Source organism: Brassica oleracea, chromosome C5 (genome assembly GCF_000695525.1).
Source record: "Brassica oleracea var. oleracea cultivar TO1000 chromosome C5, BOL, whole genome shotgun sequence".
Classification (NCBI taxonomy): domain Eukaryota; kingdom Viridiplantae; phylum Streptophyta; class Magnoliopsida; order Brassicales; family Brassicaceae; genus Brassica; species Brassica oleracea.
This window is the reverse complement of record NC_027752.1, coordinates 36153603-36171293: the sequence shown is the minus strand read 5'-3', so window position 1 is coordinate 36171293 and position 17691 is coordinate 36153603. Positions and strand designations below refer to the sequence as shown.

General features: G+C 37.3%; 1 protein-coding gene and 1 long non-coding RNA gene across 4 annotated transcripts; one reads left to right on the top strand and one right to left on the bottom strand.

Annotated features, from left to right (window-relative positions):
* Nucleotides 1-1223: 1223 nt before the first annotated feature.
* Nucleotides 1224-3265, bottom strand: LOC106293967. 2 transcript variants are annotated; one of them, XR_001260697.1, is made up of 8 exons: nucleotides 3225-3265; nucleotides 2889-2931; nucleotides 2628-2798; nucleotides 2374-2506; nucleotides 2211-2278; nucleotides 1755-1893; nucleotides 1503-1584; nucleotides 1224-1378 (listed from the first exon to the last, which is right to left on the bottom strand). It is a non-coding gene; the product is annotated as an uncharacterized LOC106293967 (long non-coding RNA). The 2 variants fall into 2 exon arrangements; XR_001260696.1 differs by lacking the exon at nucleotides 3225-3265 and having other exon boundaries at nucleotides 2889-3180.
* Nucleotides 3266-10199: 6934 nt separating this feature from the next.
* On the top strand, nucleotides 10200-14224 carry LOC106295990 (histone deacetylase 15). Of its 2 annotated transcripts, none has more exons than XM_013732020.1 (18): nucleotides 10200-10329; nucleotides 10558-10717; nucleotides 10799-10990; nucleotides 11128-11230; nucleotides 11319-11383; nucleotides 11490-11565; nucleotides 11654-11718; nucleotides 11820-11875; nucleotides 11989-12112; nucleotides 12195-12320; nucleotides 12437-12487; nucleotides 12596-12664; nucleotides 12835-12943; nucleotides 13136-13215; nucleotides 13343-13425; nucleotides 13510-13555; nucleotides 13638-13815; nucleotides 13891-14224. In XM_013732020.1, the coding sequence occupies exons 2-18, from the start codon at nucleotides 10601-10603 to the stop codon at nucleotides 13983-13985; spliced, it is 1635 nt and encodes a 544-aa protein (XP_013587474.1). In that variant the 5' UTR covers nucleotides 10200-10329; nucleotides 10558-10600; the 3' UTR covers nucleotides 13986-14224. The 2 variants fall into 2 exon arrangements, with proteins under 2 accessions (XP_013587474.1, XP_013587473.1); XM_013732019.1 differs by having other exon boundaries at nucleotides 10563-10717; nucleotides 13891-14204.
* The last annotated feature ends 3467 nt before the right edge of the window (nucleotides 14225-17691 follow it).

Genomic DNA, 17691 nt, shown 5'->3' with positions numbered 1-17691 from the left:
TCAAGCCGGCGGTGAATTTTTCCTGTGACCAATATGTCTCCCGCTCATTACTTAACACGTGGAGAACCCTTGGGTGCCCACATAACACGTGGTGTTGCATGTTTACACACGTGTTAACAAATGATTCTGATCGTATCTTCTATTATGGGCTGGGTTTTGGGTTTTACTTATACCAGTAGTGTAGCCCGGGATTTTTCATTTCATAATTTTAATTTTTTTTACTTTTTATTTAATACATATATATATATATGTTGGAATTGATTATAAAAGTAATTTAGTATACAAATTTAATATATTTTTCTGCGTGTTTTATTATATAAAATTGTGAATTGATACAGTAAAACCTCTATAAATTAAGAATGTTGAGAGTTTGAAATTTTATTAATTTATAGAGATATTTATTTACAAAAGTTTTCTTTTTTATATTTCTTATTTTAAGATATATTTATTTTAAGATAAGAAAAATATTTGATTTTAGTGTATAGATATTATTTGTTATTTTCTGAAATTTGATATTTATATTAATTTTATTATATTATTTGGTGTGTATAATATATATTGCATAGGATTTAAATGTGGGTTTAGATATAATATTACTAAATCTCATAAAAAATATATTAGTTGTTAAGAAAATATAAAGATAATTCATTGTGAATATAAAACAAACAATATAATAATAGGTTCTTACTTATATAAAATACATATACATATAAATTATTAATTTATATTTTTAATGGGATCATATATTTATTTAGATTTTTTTAAAAAATTATTATTTTATTATTTTATCGATTTATTAATTTATAGAAATTATTAATTTATCGAGTATTAATTTATAGAGGTTTTACTGTAGTATGTGTTAAAAATTAATCAAACATTAATTTTAGTCTAAGTACTTTTTATTCTTGATTATGTAGGTTTCTATGTAATCAGTTTACCAGTCTAACAAAAAAAAAAAAAAATTCATAATCAGATTTACCAGCCTAATTTAATTTATATAGGATGCAATCTTGGTTTGATATAAATATCTTTTTCATTAGTCTGAAAAAAAAAACAAAATTCTCTTGCTAGATTATTACGTAGAAAAATGGTTAACATGATTTTAGATAAACAGATAATTTAAAATTCATTTTCATTCCAAACCGAATCATTTTATCTTAGAGAATAAGTTTAGCCAAAATTGGCCAAAACAACAGAATGCTGTTGTCCTCTAAACAAATTTATGAGAACCTATTACAAATGTGAAAAATTAGACGATAACTGAAAACACATAGGGTATAAATACAACACATTCGTGATGAATCTCTCGTCTCTTTTTCTTCACTTTTGGCTTCCTTTCATCTGCCATACTCCAGCTTCTTTTTTTCTCACATTGGACCTGTTTTATCAGTAGTCAATCGATTTTTTACATATATCATAGTAAATACAATAGGCAAGGATCAATAAGACTTCGCCTCAACAAACAAAAATAGTAAATACATGATAAGAGGAAAAGATCATACCCAATGACCTTCTCGAGATAAGCTTATATTTATCAATCATGTGATATGTCTTGGTGAAGACAGTGTTCTGGTAGTAAGAGTTCTGATCAAAGAAAAGATCAACCGTGAATCTTTTTGGTTCTTTAACCTTATTCCATTTGATATCTTTGAGATATTTGTGAGCTCGTTTTTCTTGCTTATTATCTATAATCATGGGGAAAACATCAAGAAGGAGAATAACATTTTCATAAAAAACATATCCTAATAACAAACCTCGAAGCCGACAATCTCGTTGTTCTTCAGTGCAATAAGCCACAAAGAATAGCTCAAGTGTGAACTCTTTTGGTTCTTCAATTCTATTCCACTTGAAATCTTTAAGATACTTGAGAGCTTCTTTATGTCGCTTATTTATCTATAATCATGGGGAAAAACATCAAGTGAGAATCACATTTTCATAAACCCAAAAAATATCCTAATAACGAATCGCCTCACCGGCTATTTCATTGTTCTTGAGACGTTGCAAACTTAGTTACAAACATGTGTGTACATTATATAGATGATCCTAACAAAAAAACCCGACACAAAATCGATGATGGAAAGTGATAAACATGAAAAACTTAAAAGATTTTGGGTTGAAAAAAGCACATCAAAATCATCACAATACTTCAAGAACACCTGCACATGTATACATCTACATAGAGATAGCGAAAGAAGAGTTTTAGTACAAACCTTGCCAAGGCCTGCAACTGGCTCACCGCTGGGGATAGGACGCGGACTCACAACATTTGACCACGCACCTACATTTACAGAGTTAAAGAACAAACAATCCAATATACTCTCTTGTTCAATGTGTTAAAAAAATCTTTACAGAAGTCTAAGAAAATTAGTTTACCTGAAAAGCAATCTGCTGTTGTGCATGCAACAATATACTCTCTTGTTCAGGTTGATGTTGCGTTATTCCTTGATTCGCACGTCTCACAGTAAGAGTGTTATCTCCCATTTTGACGCCGCAGCGCACGCAATATCTGTAACAGAGAGATCTTGGTAACTGTTATTTATGTGTTTAAAAAAGTTGTTCACCTATAGACCACCAACACTGAAACTAAAAAAAAATACTTGGTAGAATGGTAAACAGTAAAATCATACCTCAAATATCATGCCATCCAAAGACATTGTGTTACTTGCCTCTTCAAAAGATCGCATCTCCACAAAAGCAAACTTCTCATGGTTTACATAAACATTAACAACAGCATCAACTGGACCAGCAGTGTTTCCACCAACAGCAGTCATAACTTGACTAAATAATGTAGCCACTACCTGCAACATAGGAAAGTAAATCAATGTTAGTATCAAACACTGGGAAAAAGAAAGTGGATACCTGTTCATTTGCCGCAGGTGAAAATCCACCAACATAGACTCGGCGAGCATGCCCACCAAGTGTCTTGGATATCTACTAAACCAAAAATCATTAGTTACTAATAGAGGTTCATAAGATTTTGCACACTTGAAACTGAATGAAGTGGATAAGGGATAAAAGTGATTCTGGTAACACCAGAAGCATATTATGTTATCCCAGTGTTCTCCGATACTAAAGTTGCGATTACATGTTGCAACTTTGCCACCAAAGAAAAAAAAAGATGTTGAAAGAAAAAAAGATGCAAACCAAAGCTCAATAGACAAATGATATGAGACTCAATATTCAAAAAAAAAAAGAGAAACATAAAACGGAAAAATAGTTCTTACAACTATTGGAATGATCGCTATCCAGAAATAAAGATTTGACCCTGTATTAGCACATCCAAATAAACGCTTAAACCACATAAGAAGGGAGTATAAATCAATTGCAATTTGCACGTAGAAGATTACTCACAACTAAAAAGGAGAAAAGCAGTACCAAAATCGCCATGGTGGGTGTTGATGCTTCAAAGATATTTTCATTTCTGATTTCCGAGCGGTGAGTCTGTGCATCGCAGGCAACAAACACATTTATAGGCGGAGTTGAAGCGGTGACCTTGGATTTATCGGAGAGAGTGGGAGAAGTGGTACAAACTATGTAAATGCTAGGATTAGTGTATTAGATAGACAAAAACCGAAGCCTAAGGACTCCTGATCTGAATATACTTTCTTATTGAACAAGAATAGGGTTTACAATGTATATATACAACCGAAAAGGAAGATCTTAAGAATAGGAAATATCCCTAACATAATGGAAGTTATCCTTATCTTAACAATGGAAATATTCGATATGATACTTGTTACACATGGATCCCTAATACTCTCCCTCAAGTTGGAGAGTGAAGATTCTGAACTCCCAACTTAGACAATAAGAACTCTAACTGAGGCCGACCAAGGGCTTTGGTAAGGATGTCAGCTAGTTGATCCTTTGTACGAACATGACGCATTGTGATGAGACTCGCTTTGGCAGCATTGCGGACGCTATGACAGTCCCGTTCAATATGCTTAGTGCGTTCGTGAAACACATGATTTGATGCAATGTGAATTGCAGCCTGACTATCACAATAAAATGGCACGGGCGTGGACGGTGTAATGCCGAGGTCTTTGACAAGAGGAACAATCCACTTCATTTCGCAAACTACTGCTGCCATTGCACGATATTCAGCTTCAGCTGACGAGTGAGAGACTGTGTCCTGTTTCTTAGTCTTCCAGTCAATAGGAGAGCCACCAAGAAGAACCACATACGAACTGAGTGAACGACGCGTTAGAGGACACGACTGCCAATCTGCATCACAGTAGATAGATAGTTCAAGATTACTATCAGACTTTAAAATAATCCCTTGACCAGGGGACCCTTTAAGGAAACGCACAACGCGTAAAGCTGCGTCCCAATGAGCTTGACGAGGAGTTTGCATGAACTGAGATAGCAAGTGAATCGAGAAAGACAACTCAGGACGGGAAATCGCAAGGTATACAAGTCTTCCAATCAAACGACGGTATTGACACGGATCAGGGAACATTGGACCATCATCAGAAGCGAGGTGGTGATTTTGCTCCATAGGCGTACCAGCCGGCTTGGATCCAAGCAAGCCTGTTTCAGCAACAATATCAAGAACATACTTCCGTTAAGAGAGGAAGATGCCTTCGTCAGACCGAGCTACTTCAATGCCTAAAAAATATTTTAATCTTCCCAAATCTTTCATGTGAAAGCATATACACAAATAAGCTTTGAATTTTTCTAGACGATCCAAGTTGTTGCTTGCAATGACCAAGTCATCAACATATATGAGAACACAAATCTCGACGTCCCCTTTGATAAATGAGAACAATGAATAGTCTTCGTAGGACTGCTCGAAACCGAATTTAATTAGCGCCTGTGAGAGCTTGGCAAACCAACAACGAGGTGCTTGTTGGAGACCATACAAAAACTTCCTTAGCCAACATATTTTTGTCGGATCTGAGTGAGAGAACCCTGAAGGAAACTTCATGTACACTTCTTCTTCAAGATCACCATGAAGAAAGGCATTATGGACATCCATTTGATGAATCTCCCATTTCTTAGCTGCGAAAATACGAAGAAGAGCACGAACAGTGGTCATTTTAACCACCGGTGCAAAGGTTTCATTGAAATCTTCAACTTCTATTTGATGGTTTCCCCGAACTACAAGTCGCTCCTTATGTCTCTTAGTTGTCCCATCAGAATTGTATTTAATTGTGAAGATCCAATGTGATCCTAAGGCGACTTTTCCTGGCGGGAGATCAGTAACATCCCAAGTGCCTTGGTCCTCAAGTGCAACAACTTCGTCTTTAACGGCTAGACGCCAGGCTTTTTGTTTAACAGCTTCTGAGTAACTTTTCGGGATCACACCTGCATCTACTGCCGCAAGAAATGCTCGATGCGAAGGTGAGAAAGGTAAATCAGATAGATATTCAACCAAGGGATACAATGTCTTACCTGAGACCGAATCAGACAACACTGACGGAACCGTAGGAGTAGGAGCGAGATGGGTATCTTGTATGCAGACTGTAGTGTAAGCAACATAGTCTTGAAACTTAACAGGAGGAGCTCGAACACGTTGACCACGTCCTAACACTTCTTCTGGAGAACTAGACAGCTGATCAGTAACCGAAGTGTCAGAAACAACTGTTGGTGATGCAGGAGATGATGGCGTATGCTCTGTTCCGGTGAAAGTACTCAAAGGCGGAACATCATGAGTACTCAAAGGCGGAGCGTCTTCTGCAATATGTTCATGGTCACGGGAGGTATCAGCGCTCCCCCTTTCGTCTAAGATCAACTCCGACTCTGTTTGGAAAAGCCAATCATCGTCAGAATAAGCAGTCGGAGAGGAGAGGGATTCCCGCGGCAAAACTGGAACAGAGGCCATCGGGAATTCAGTTTCATAGAAAACAACATCTCGACTTTTGAGGAACTACTTCTTGTCTAAATCGTAGACCTTCCAGCCTTTCTGACCAAATGGATACCCAGTGAAAATGCATCGCCGACTTCTTGGTCCAAATTTGTCTCTATCACGAGAACGATGGTGCGTGTAGCACAAGCTACCAAAGACCCGAAGGTGATCATACTGTGGTGTCGTTCCATGCAACATCTCATACGGAGAACGCCCTTGAAGCACCTTTGTAGGCGTTCTATTTATTAAGTGAGCCGCTGTCATAACCGCTTCACCCCAAAACTTAACAGGTAGCTTGCTCTGAAATAATGCAGACTGTAGTGTAAGCAACATAGTCTTGAAACTTAACAGGAGGAGCTCGAACACGTTGACCACGTCCTAACACTTCTTCTGGAGAACTAGACAGCTGATCAGTAACCGAAGTGTCAGAAACAACTGTTGGTGATGCAGGAGATGATGGCGTATGCTCTGTTCCGGTGAAAGTACTCAAAGGCGGAACATCATGAGTACTCAAAGGCGGAGCGTCTTCTGCAATATGTTCATGGTCACGGGAGGTATCAGCGCTCCCCCTTTCGTCTAAGATCAACTCCGACTCTGTTTGGAAAAGCCAATCATCGTCAGAATAAGCAGTCGGAGAGGAGAGGGATTCCCGCGGGAAAACTGGAACAGAGGCCATCGGGAATTCAGTTTCATAGAAAACAACATCTCGACTTTTGAGGAACTACTTCTTGTCTAAATCGTAGACCTTCCAGCCTTTCTGACCAAATGGATACCCAGTGAAAATGCATCGCCGACTTCTTGGTCCAAATTTGTCTCTATCACGAGAACGATGGTGCGTATAGTACAAGCTCCCAAAGACCTGAAGGTGATCATACTGTGGTTTCGTTCCATGCAACATCTCATACGGAGAACGCCCTTGAAGCACCTTTGTAGGCGTTCTATTTATTAAGTGAGCCGCTGTCATAACCGCTTCACCCCAAAACTTAACAGGTAGCTTGCTCTGAAATAACAATGCTCGAGACACGTTCAAGATGTGTCTGTGTTTCCTTTCAACACGCCCATTCTGCTGAGGCGTTCCAACACATGACGTCTGGTGTAACACACCATGTTCTCGAAAATAGCTTCCAAGACAAGTAAACTCTGTACCATTATCAGATCGCACGATCTTGACTTGTTTTCCAAACTGTTTATGCGTCATGGTACAAAAGTTTTGAAGGACAATTTTCACTTCAGATTTCTCGAGAAGCAGGTATGTCCATACCACTCTAGAATAGTCGCCTACAATAGTCAAGAAATAAACTGCACCACTCGAAGAACGAGTTCGATACGGTCCCCATACGTCACAATGAATCATATCAAAACATTAGAACTATTAAAGAAAACGTCGCGAGTCTGCTTTGCCCTAAAACAAGTGTCACATGGACCAGGGTCAGCAGTTTTATTTGTAGAAAACATAGGTAAAGACGACATAATAGAGAACGACGGATGTCCTAGCCGTTGGTGCCACATAAACTGATCGACTGAACTGACAACTGAACCAGTCATATGATGAACCCTTGCAGCCATGACATCTTGAAAATAGTATACCCCATCTCGCTCTCTACCGGCTCCCATCAGGGTCCTCGTAAAACGGTCCTGCAAAACACACACTGTATCAGTAAGGAGAGCAAAGCAGTTTGTCTGTTTCAAAATTTTTGAAACAGAGATCAAAGAGCAGTTTAGATTAGGCACAAATAAAACTTTCTCCAGTGTGACACGATCTGTCAAAGGGAGATTCCCAACATGAGTCGCAAACGTTTTATTGCCGTCTGCGAACCCAACCGGACACGGTGAAATAACAGATGTGTTTACCAACAAAGCAAAGTCTCCTGTCATATGGTGAGACGCTCCAGTATCCAGTATAAGACCACCATGTATATTCTTACCAGAGAGCTTATCAGACGATGAACGTGTTCTTTCAGTAATCATCTGAGAGAGAGCTGTCCACTGTTCTTCAGTGAAGCCAGGAAAGGAAGAAGAGTTCGAAGTGGTTGCATGAGCATTATTCACCCGAGCTCCAGGTATTGCGTGATCGATCGAAACCAGAAGACCCGCGACCGTGACCACGACCTCCTCTAGTGCCACCTCTACTACCTCCAGTGTTCCCTCTGTTTGAGGGCTGACGTTCTTCCCACCAGTCAGGAAATCCGATGAGTTGCCAACAATTTGTCTTATCATGCCCAGTTCTCCCGCAGTGGCCACATTGTGTGTGTCTTCCCGAACCAACAGAGCCTGTACGCGGAGTGACTTGCTCTGGTTCACTTTTGGTTGCAAATCCAATCGCGCTCTGCTGTGACTCTCTATTTTTGACCGAGTTAAGACGCTGTTCTTCTCGAATGATCTTAGCATATATCTCCCCAATGTCAAGGTCTGAGCCGGAGGAAATAATAGACTGATAGATTCCACCAAATCTCACTTCATCAAGGCCCATTACAAATTGATGCATCTTCTCCGCCTCTCTTGCTTTCTCTATCTCCGGAGCTGCTGAATAGGTACAGCTTGGGAGAGGCGAGTACATATCCAGCTCTTCCCACAACTTGGACAAGCACCCAAAAAACTCAATAACAGGTTGTCCATCCTGTCGACACGAGGCGAGCTGTTCCTTCAGATGGTGCACACACACCTTATTTCCAACCGAGAACCGTTTGCGCAAGTTTTCCCCAAGTTTATGAGAATCTTGTACGAACGTGACAGTAGACCGCACACGAGGTTCAATGGATGTACGAATCCATCCCACAATCATCGAGTTAACCGAGAGCCAAAGCTCCAAGTTAGGATCGTTTGCGAGCGGCTTCGCGATTGAACCATCGATGAACCCTAGCTTTCGTTTTGCACGAATAGCATTGGTCATCTCACTAGACCATTCATTATAATTCCCTCCTGTCAACGTCACTGACGTGATCATAGCTCCCGGATTGTCGGATGCAAAGAGGGAGTAAGGCGTGGCCATCTTGTTCCCAACGTCACCGACGTTGTCCGATGTTCCACTCTTGATAGCCGACGATTCATCCCCATCAACCATACTTACTGAATCTCACAGAGAACCAGCAACACGACTTAGGTCTTCGAACTTCGAAGATCTCAACACGAATCAGAAAAATTCTAGATCTCAGAAAATTTCTGCTCTGATACCATGTAAACTAAGGACTCGTGATCTGAATATACTTTCTTATTGAACAAGAATAGAGTTTACAATGTATATATACAACTGAAAAGGAAGATCTTCATGAAACAAGAATAGGAAATACCCCTAACATAATGGAAGTTATCCTTATCTTAACAATGAGAATATTCGATATGATCCTTGTCACACAAGGATCCCTAATACGTTACAGAGGTGTAGATCGAAGTTTGTGAGATTTAAAGAGGCACGCCGAATCGACGACGCTGGAGCTGCCGAATCCGAATCGACGACTCTGAAGAGGCACGCCGAATCGAAGTTTGTGAGATTTGTGAGATTTTAAGACTCGATGGAGAAAATGAGAAAGGGCAACGTCGAATCTCTCAACTTTCAGATCATGAAACGGAAACAAAGAAGGTGAAGAGGGCAACGTCGAAATCTCTCAACTTTCAGATCGTGAAACGGAAACGAAGAAGGTGAAGAGCAAACGAGAAATGGCAACGTCGAAATCTCTCAACTTTCAGATTGTGAAACGAAAACAAAGAAGGTGAAGAGCAAAAAATTGTATAGAAAATTGAGAAAATGAGAAAGGGCAACGTCGAATCTCTCAACTTTCAGATCGTGAAACGGAAACAAAGAAGGTGAAGAGCAAACGGAAATGGGCTTCCTGGGCTCACAGTTGGGCAACATTTGGGCTAAAAAAAAAACGAAGCCCAACATTACCATAGCCGTGCTGACGTGTTAAGAATGACTCTTCTGATTGGACGATTTTCCTATCCTACGTGGATGACCTAACTGAGGCTCATATCTCCTTTTTATTACTTGTTTGATATAATAGGTTTTGTTTTATTTCCACATGTAATCATCGGCCCTTTGGGCAATGAAATGAAATAGAAGTCGACAAAAAAAACAAAAATGTTTTGCTAAAGTTTTTTAATCAAAATATAAAATATATATCTCATAATTTTTATAAAACTTGAAATATTTTAGTTATAAGAATCAATTTTTTTAGTCACCAAAAACCATGAAAAAAAATGCTAAATACTTACCCAAAAAAAAAAAAAAATCGTTATAAAACGAGTGAAAAAACAAATTAATTAGTTGTCTTCGTATTCGATAATGGGCTTGAGCCTTTTTCCTATTGGATCATCAACGTTTAGCGCAACAGTGTTATTTAGCACAAATAATCGTAGATGTAACATGACATCGTCCTCGTCTCTCTGACTGTCTCTCTCTCCTGCTCCGTTGCGCCACCGTGGTAGCTCGTAAAATCACGCTCCCGACGCAGCCTACTTGGTTCATCGCTTCGCCGGTAGTTCTTCAGGTAAAAAAGTTTGCTTTCTCTCTGTAGTGAAAATTAGATTGTTGACTATCAATAGGGAGATCGATTTCGAAGATACACAAGGAAAGTAAGTTAAGTTAGTTTAGGTTCAGTTGCTTTTCGTAGCCGTGAAGAGTCCGTGAAGAGTTTTCTTACATTAGGTTCGTTTTTTTATTTAGCTGTCCACATTAATTAAAAAAAAGCTCTCTTTTTACTTTTATTTTGGCACAGCGAAGATTGCTGGTTAGTAGTTTCAGTCACTGCTGAGGTAACAATGGTTGTAGAAACTCTGGACAGTTCCTGTGACGGTTCAAAGAGAAAACATGCCAACGGTGGTGAAGAAACTCACCTCGATGAGCTTAGCAATGGAGACACTGGAGTTTCATCATCTGTGAGTTTAAATCATTGACTTTCCTCTCTTGATGTATGGATTTTTTTTGGGGGTTGATGTGTCTGTCAATGTACTGTGCAGAAAAGAGCTAGGGTTTCAAGAGGAGAAATGACGTTTCAGGATATCTACGGTGCAGATGCATTGCTGAATGAAGAAGATGAGGAGGATGATAGTGATTGGGAGCCTGTGCTGCAGAATATTCCCGTTGAGTTTGTGAAATGGTGTTGCGTTAATTGCACTATGGCGAATCCTGGTGATATGGTCCATTGTTATGTATGTTTTTGCTTACTTTTTTTCATGTTTGAATACTGTTGTTTTTGGTGCTCTCTTATCATTACCAAGTGTCTGCTTACGTGTATATGCACAATGTGTATTGGCTAAGCATCACTAAAGTTGATTCCTTGATGCAGATATGTGGAGAGCACAAGGAATCTGGCATCCTCAGGCATGGATACTTAGCATCTCCTTTTTTCAAAGACACTGGTCTCACTGAAGTCGAAGAGAAATGTGGAGGTAGGTGTGAACTTGGTCTAACTTGGAGAACATTATCTAACTTCAAGTAACTCTAAGCTTGCTCACTTCTCTTTTATCTTGATCTCAGGAAGCTCATCTGCAACTAGCTCAACAGCTGTTGGTTTCGACGAGAGAATGTTGCTACACTCTGAAGTATTACTCTGTTACTGTTTTAGTTTCCGGAGAAATCTGTACGATTTGTTTATCTCCTTGCAAGTGTTTCCATTTTAACGGTGTGTTGATGGCATGGTTTAATAAGTTCGAAGTGAAGGCACAACCACATCCCGAGAGACCTGATCGTCTTCGCGCTATAGCTGCTAGTCTTGCCACTGCTGGTATAGTGTCGTTAGCATATATCTTCCAGTTTGCCATATTATTACCGTTGAAAGCAATTTCTTATTGACCACATTTCAAAACTTGCAGGCGTCTTTCCTGGAAGATGCTTGCCTATTCATGCAAGGGAAATCACGAAACAAGAGCTCCAGATGGTGAGCTGCTACTTAATTGTCTTAGAGACATCTCTAACTGCGAGTAGCTCGTTTATTTCACAAACAAGTCATTTACTGGTTTGTATTTTACTATTTTTAAGGTCCACACTTCAGAGCATGTTGACGCTGTTAATATCACAAGCCAGCTTCTCTACAGGTTAGAATTTACTCGTAACGTTTCAGTGTTCAGTATGCAAACACATGCTTGTTTACCTGATTTGTTTGCTTATTTTTGCCCTCACTGCTCATCTTATTCCCAATGTCTGGCAGCTACTTCACCACTGATACATATGCTAACGAGTATTCAGCACGTGCTGCTAGACTTGCAGCAGGTTTATGCGCTGACCTTGCTACAGAAATTTACTCTGGCCGTGTAAAAAATGGTTTCGCTTTGGTATGTCAACAGTCACCATAATTTTAAAGTTTAAAGACATTTGCTTGAAATTGTAAGTACACCACATGTTTGATTGAGTCAGGTTAGACCTCCTGGTCACCATGCTGGCATCAAACATGCTATGGGGTTTTGCCTTCACAATAATGCAGCTGTTGCTGCATTAGTAGCACAGGCAGCAGGGGCAAGGAAGGTGCTGATTGTGGACTGGGTAATGTCGCTGATAACTCAATGCTTGGTGGTTCTGTAGAACTACAAGCTTCTTAGTTCTTGTTCTTTGCAGCATGTGTTTAGGCTAAATATGAATATTTTTCTCCATTGTTGCAGGATGTCCATCATGGAAATGGAACCCAAGAGATATTCGAGCAAAACAAATCTGTAAGCATGCCTAGTTCTGTGGATGTCTTCTCATTAATTCTTGGATTGTTGGATGTAGTAAGCTATTTTTTTGTGAATTGACCTTAATTATTGGGAACAATTGTATAGGTACTGTACATTTCCTTGCACAGACATGAAGGGGGGAACTTTTATCCTGGTACTGGAGCTGCTGCTGAGGTATCTATGCCTTTCTGTTGTATTCCTTAGTAGGCTTTGTTGCCGCAACATATCCATTTATATTAGCTTCTTTTTTTTAGTTTGTATTGTGTGGTGTTACATTTTTCTCTCTTGTTTGAACATCTATTGAAGTGTAATGAAGCAATTACTAATATTTGATTGTGGTGCAGGTTGGTACAAATGGTGCTGAAGGTTATTGTGTAAATGTTCCATGGAGTTGTGGTGGAGTTGGTGATAAAGACTACATCTATGCCTTTCAGCATGTGGTTTTACCCATAGGTACAGATTCGTGTTCTGCTTTTCCCTTTAGAGTTTGTGACACCTCTAATCTTTACAAATATCTGGTTTTCTACAAACCAGGCTTTGGCTTAGTTGATGACTAATATGCTCAGGAAGTGAACCGATCTTCTGAATGTGCATTCATTCTTTGTTCAGTCTGATTCTAACTGGAGACCTTCTTCCCCTTTGCAGCTTCTCAATTTTCTCCTGATTTTGTCATCGTATCAGCTGGATTTGATGCGGCTAGAGGAGACCCATTAGGATGCTGTGATGTAAGTTTTATATACTGACAGCTTTTGTAATCAGTATTGTCTTGTGGACCTCATCAGAGAGCGTTCTGTTCAGTCTATTGCCAACTCGGTATTGCTTTTAAGAGATCAAGCTTACTCTTATTTTCAGGTAACTCCAGCTGGTTATTCTCGAATGACACAGATGTTGGGTGATATCTGCGGTGGGAAAATGCTAGTTATTCTCGAGGGCGGGTACGTGGTTTCGAAGTTTCTGAATAGTCTCTTGTTTTCAAGGGGCAGAATCTAAAGCTTTTTTCCTTTGGTTATTATTTGCAGCTACAATCTTCGCTCCATCTCTTCTTCTGCTACAGCAGTGATCAAGGTTAGTCTCTATTTTTCAATCTCCATATCTTTCAACATGGAGACAAACGTTTATTCATCACGATCCCGCTTAATCTATAAAGGTGCTTCTGGGTGAAAATCCTGAGAATGACGACTTGCCTATAGCTACCACGCCTTCAAAAGCCGGCTTAGAAACTGTTCTTGATGTAATGAATATCCAAATGAAGTTCTGGCCATCACTTGCTACCGCCTACTCCAATTTACTCTCAGAGTGGGAAACACGTCTGATCGAAAACAAAAGTGAGTGATCCTTCCCATATACAATATCTGGTTTTACAGTTTTCTCCTAATGAAATCTCTCCCCTGGTTTTACAGAGAACCAGGTGAAAAGGAAGCTCGTTCGTGTTCCCACTTGGTGGAAATGGGGAAGGAAGAAGTTTATGTACCGGTTTCTCTCTGCTCGTATATGACTTCAACCTGAAAAAGATGGTAGAACACAATCTTCATGATTCCTCGTAGCAATTTGTATTCTAACTCAAGACTTTTGGTACTACGAGAATACTATGTAACTTGCAGATCACTGATCATCTAGATGTCTCGATTCTGTTTAGTATTTCTTTAGCGTTAAGTAACAGAAAGAATTGTATTCTGTCAGAAGCTTTCTCATAAGAGTTGGAAACTTGTGAGCTCGTGCTACTCCTTTGGATTATCTGAGTATCTAACAAACATCTGCCTATAATAACTGCTTACCCCAGAAATCCACAAATTGAGTATTTTTGTTACACAAAAGAAAGAAAGAAAAATGCACAATTGCTTACCTTTTTATTCTTCTAAACGTCATAAAATCCACCGTATATAACACTAATTATAATTAATAGACTTAAGATCCGCTGTAGCATACCGGTTAAAACTCCTCATCAACAATGGATTTTCCGGGTTCAAAGTCCGGCAGCACAAAATATATTTATTTTTAGTTAAAATTCCTTTTTAACCTCCATTTTTAATCTTCTTAGGAAAATTGATCGTATCGATCTTCCAAGTCTGTTACTTGTTTTCTCAAAAAGTCTCTTTAATTGACATGTTAGTGAAGAAAATTAAATTAAGTTGAGCAGGGAGCTCACCAATGTAAGGTTTTGTTTCAAAAGTTTTCATTATGATTCATCAACTTATAAAAAATCAGACCAATAAAGCGTTGATAGACAAGAGTCTTAATTGTAACAAGAAACATAATGCTTTAGTTATTCTCGAGTAAATAACAATGGAGCTTCTCACAATGCACCATCAGACCATATCAACCGAGCTGACACGATTTTACCTTCTTTCGGACCATTTCATGAAACGGTAAGCTTGAAGGATTTCTTCTCGCGCATTGTGTTCAATGTCAATATTCTTCTGGAGCTACTCTAACTTCGAACTTAGTTCCCAACACCTCTGCTTTGTATGTGAATTCCACATACTCACGTTCGTTACTATTCTAGCAGAGCTCACTTGGAACAGTTTTGCAACCGGTAGTCAGCACTGATAATACAACAAACATTTCAAATAATCAAAATTATCTAAAATTATCGAGAACATGACAAAGAAATAATTTCATAATAGTATAGAAAGATAGATATCAATTTTTAAATACAAAAACAAAATCCTTTCTTTTTCTGAGCAACATAAAAGCAAAAAAAAAATAAGCAACACAAAAGCAAATTTTTGTCTTCTTTTGAGCAACACAAAAGTAAAATCTAAAAAATCAATCATTTAAATACAAAGAGAGTAGTTTTAATATATAATGTGAACTAATGAGCAATTGATATAAATGATTTTCGTTTGGATTTCATAGTGTTGTAGAAGCTAAAATGGTTACTAAAACAAGAGATTTCAAAGAGATTTTTCATTTTCTTCCCGTGTCAATTGATAAAGTGTCTTGAAAACTAAACGTAGAACTAAATTAATCCGATAACCTAATCAGCATATTTAAGTTAAATGTGCCTTTGTCCAATGACCTCTCAGATAACATTTATATGTTGAGTCAACAGTATCCCTAAAGTCGAAACAATAACCCATGTAAACAATGTATTCCTACAAATATGGATTCACAATCAGCATCATAATTTTTTTTTTTTGTAAAGTAAAACTTTATTGCAACCAAAAAAAATTAACAAGATTTTTTTTTAAAGAAAGAAAGTGCTAAATAATTGAATAATGAAACCTTATAATCAAACAAAAAACTTGAGGAAAACACTACCTAGGTGTTTTTCTTCAGCACTTCCAAAGGAAGAGGAAATTAACATGAGTAACAATGGAAATATACAAAGGAAGAATAAACTTGCTTTCAACATTTTTCTCTTTCTATTTCACGAGTTAAAATGCAACAGTTTTACATATATATATATTCATGTAAATTATCGTTGATTTTGAATATTTGGTTGCAAAATACCAAGTCACTTCAATCATTAATTTATGATATTTTGTTTTCAAGTGGTTACACAATGTCACCAAAATCTACATATATTGTACTATTTTAAAACAATCTTGCCAGCACTAATAATTGTTGTCTTGTTGCATTTATATTCTCATTCAATCACCAAATATAATATGTCTCCCATAAGGATGTTTTATTACATGTTTTCTCATATGACTAATTGACCACTACCAAACAAACATACCACTTTCACAATTCTAGCTACATTACCTTCTTCGAAGTAAATATCTCCATAGAAAAACTTAAAGCACTAATAGTTGTTTTATTGCATATATGTGGATTAATTTCTCTCTTAGAATTGTGATAAGCTAAATAATGAATTGGAAACATTAATATGAGGTCACAAGACACTAAAACTATCTCCAACCCTACTTATTTATTTATTTTTACTTTAATTCGAATAAAATTTTACTCCAATTTTACTTTATTTTTACTTTAAAATTAAATGATGAACAGTGTTACTTCAAATTTGAAGATAAATTGTTTTTTAGATGATTTTTTAAAATTAAAAATTAGTCATCAACTTTTACTTATTCTTTTTTGAGAAAATACATTATATATGTCAATATTATCCTTTTTTTTTGTCATCATTATCCTATTACTTTCAAACTTTCAATAATTACTTTTATCTAATTAGAGGTTTATATCTAAAAACATGAAAAATATTATATTTCTAAGAAGTTTTAACTCGATTGAAAAATCAAAGATAAATAAGTTTTTTATTATTTTAAACACTTTTTTTAGTCACTTATAAAAGAAATATTTATAAGGTGCTTCTTTATAAAATATAACATTCTTGGTTTATTTATTTATGTTATGTAATAGTTTTATTAGATAATAATGTTTAGTTTGTATTATAAAGATCCAAGTTTTCCTTGCCTGTTTCGCCATTGTTTGCAGTGGAAGGTATTACTTTTTCTTCATGCCCGTAAGATAAAACTCGAAGCGAAAACTTGTTAGTGGGTTAATAAAAAAATGGGTCAACTACATTTAGCGTTCCTTAATATTCTAATTAATGAACCTTAATTAAAATGGCTAACCAACTACGTAAAGTGTTAGGTGTTTTTAGGGGTGGGCACTTTACCCGATATCCGAAGTGCACCCGAACCCGATCCGAAAAACCCGAACCGAAATCCGAATCGAAGTAGCAGAATATCCGCACGGATATTAAATTAGGAGAGATTGGATATCCGAACCTGAATGGGTAATATCCGAACCCAAATGGATATCCGAAAATAACCGAACATATGTATAATTAACCTTATATTTCTAGTTTACATCTCTTATTTTATATAAAATATTTATATTGATACTATACATATTTTAAGCTCATATGATATACATATAATTACGGTGAAAACGATTTAATACTCATTTAAAATGCATGTCAAATTTTTTATTTCAAAAATTAACAAAAAGTTACATCAAAAATTTAAAAGCAATAACCAAATTAATGTCTTTTTAGTTTCAAAATGTTATGTCCAAATCTATTAACCATTCAATCTATTAAAAATAAAAAATTAGTTTAAGTGAAAGTTATATTTTTAACTACAAGAAATTTGAGAAATGAAAATTTAATTTTGTTTTTTCAAAATCTAAATATCCGAACCCGATCCAAAATAACCGAATCCGAACTAAAAATATCTGAACCCGACCCGAAGTACAGAAATATCCGAACGGGTTCTACACCTCTATACCGAAAT

Excerpts from the sequence above, each read along its gene's own strand:
- LOC106295990 (XM_013732020.1), top strand. The coding sequence starts at position 10,601 with ATGGTTGTAGAAACTCTGGACAGTTCCTGTGACGGTTCAAAGAGAAAA. Across the intron at positions 11,384-11,489 it reads GAATGTTGCTACACTCTGAA|TTCGAAGTGAAGGCACAACC; the intron begins GTATTACTCTGT and ends TGGTTTAATAAG. Across the intron at positions 13,426-13,509 it reads CTAGTTATTCTCGAGGGCGG|CTACAATCTTCGCTCCATCT; the intron begins GTACGTGGTTTC and ends TATTATTTGCAG.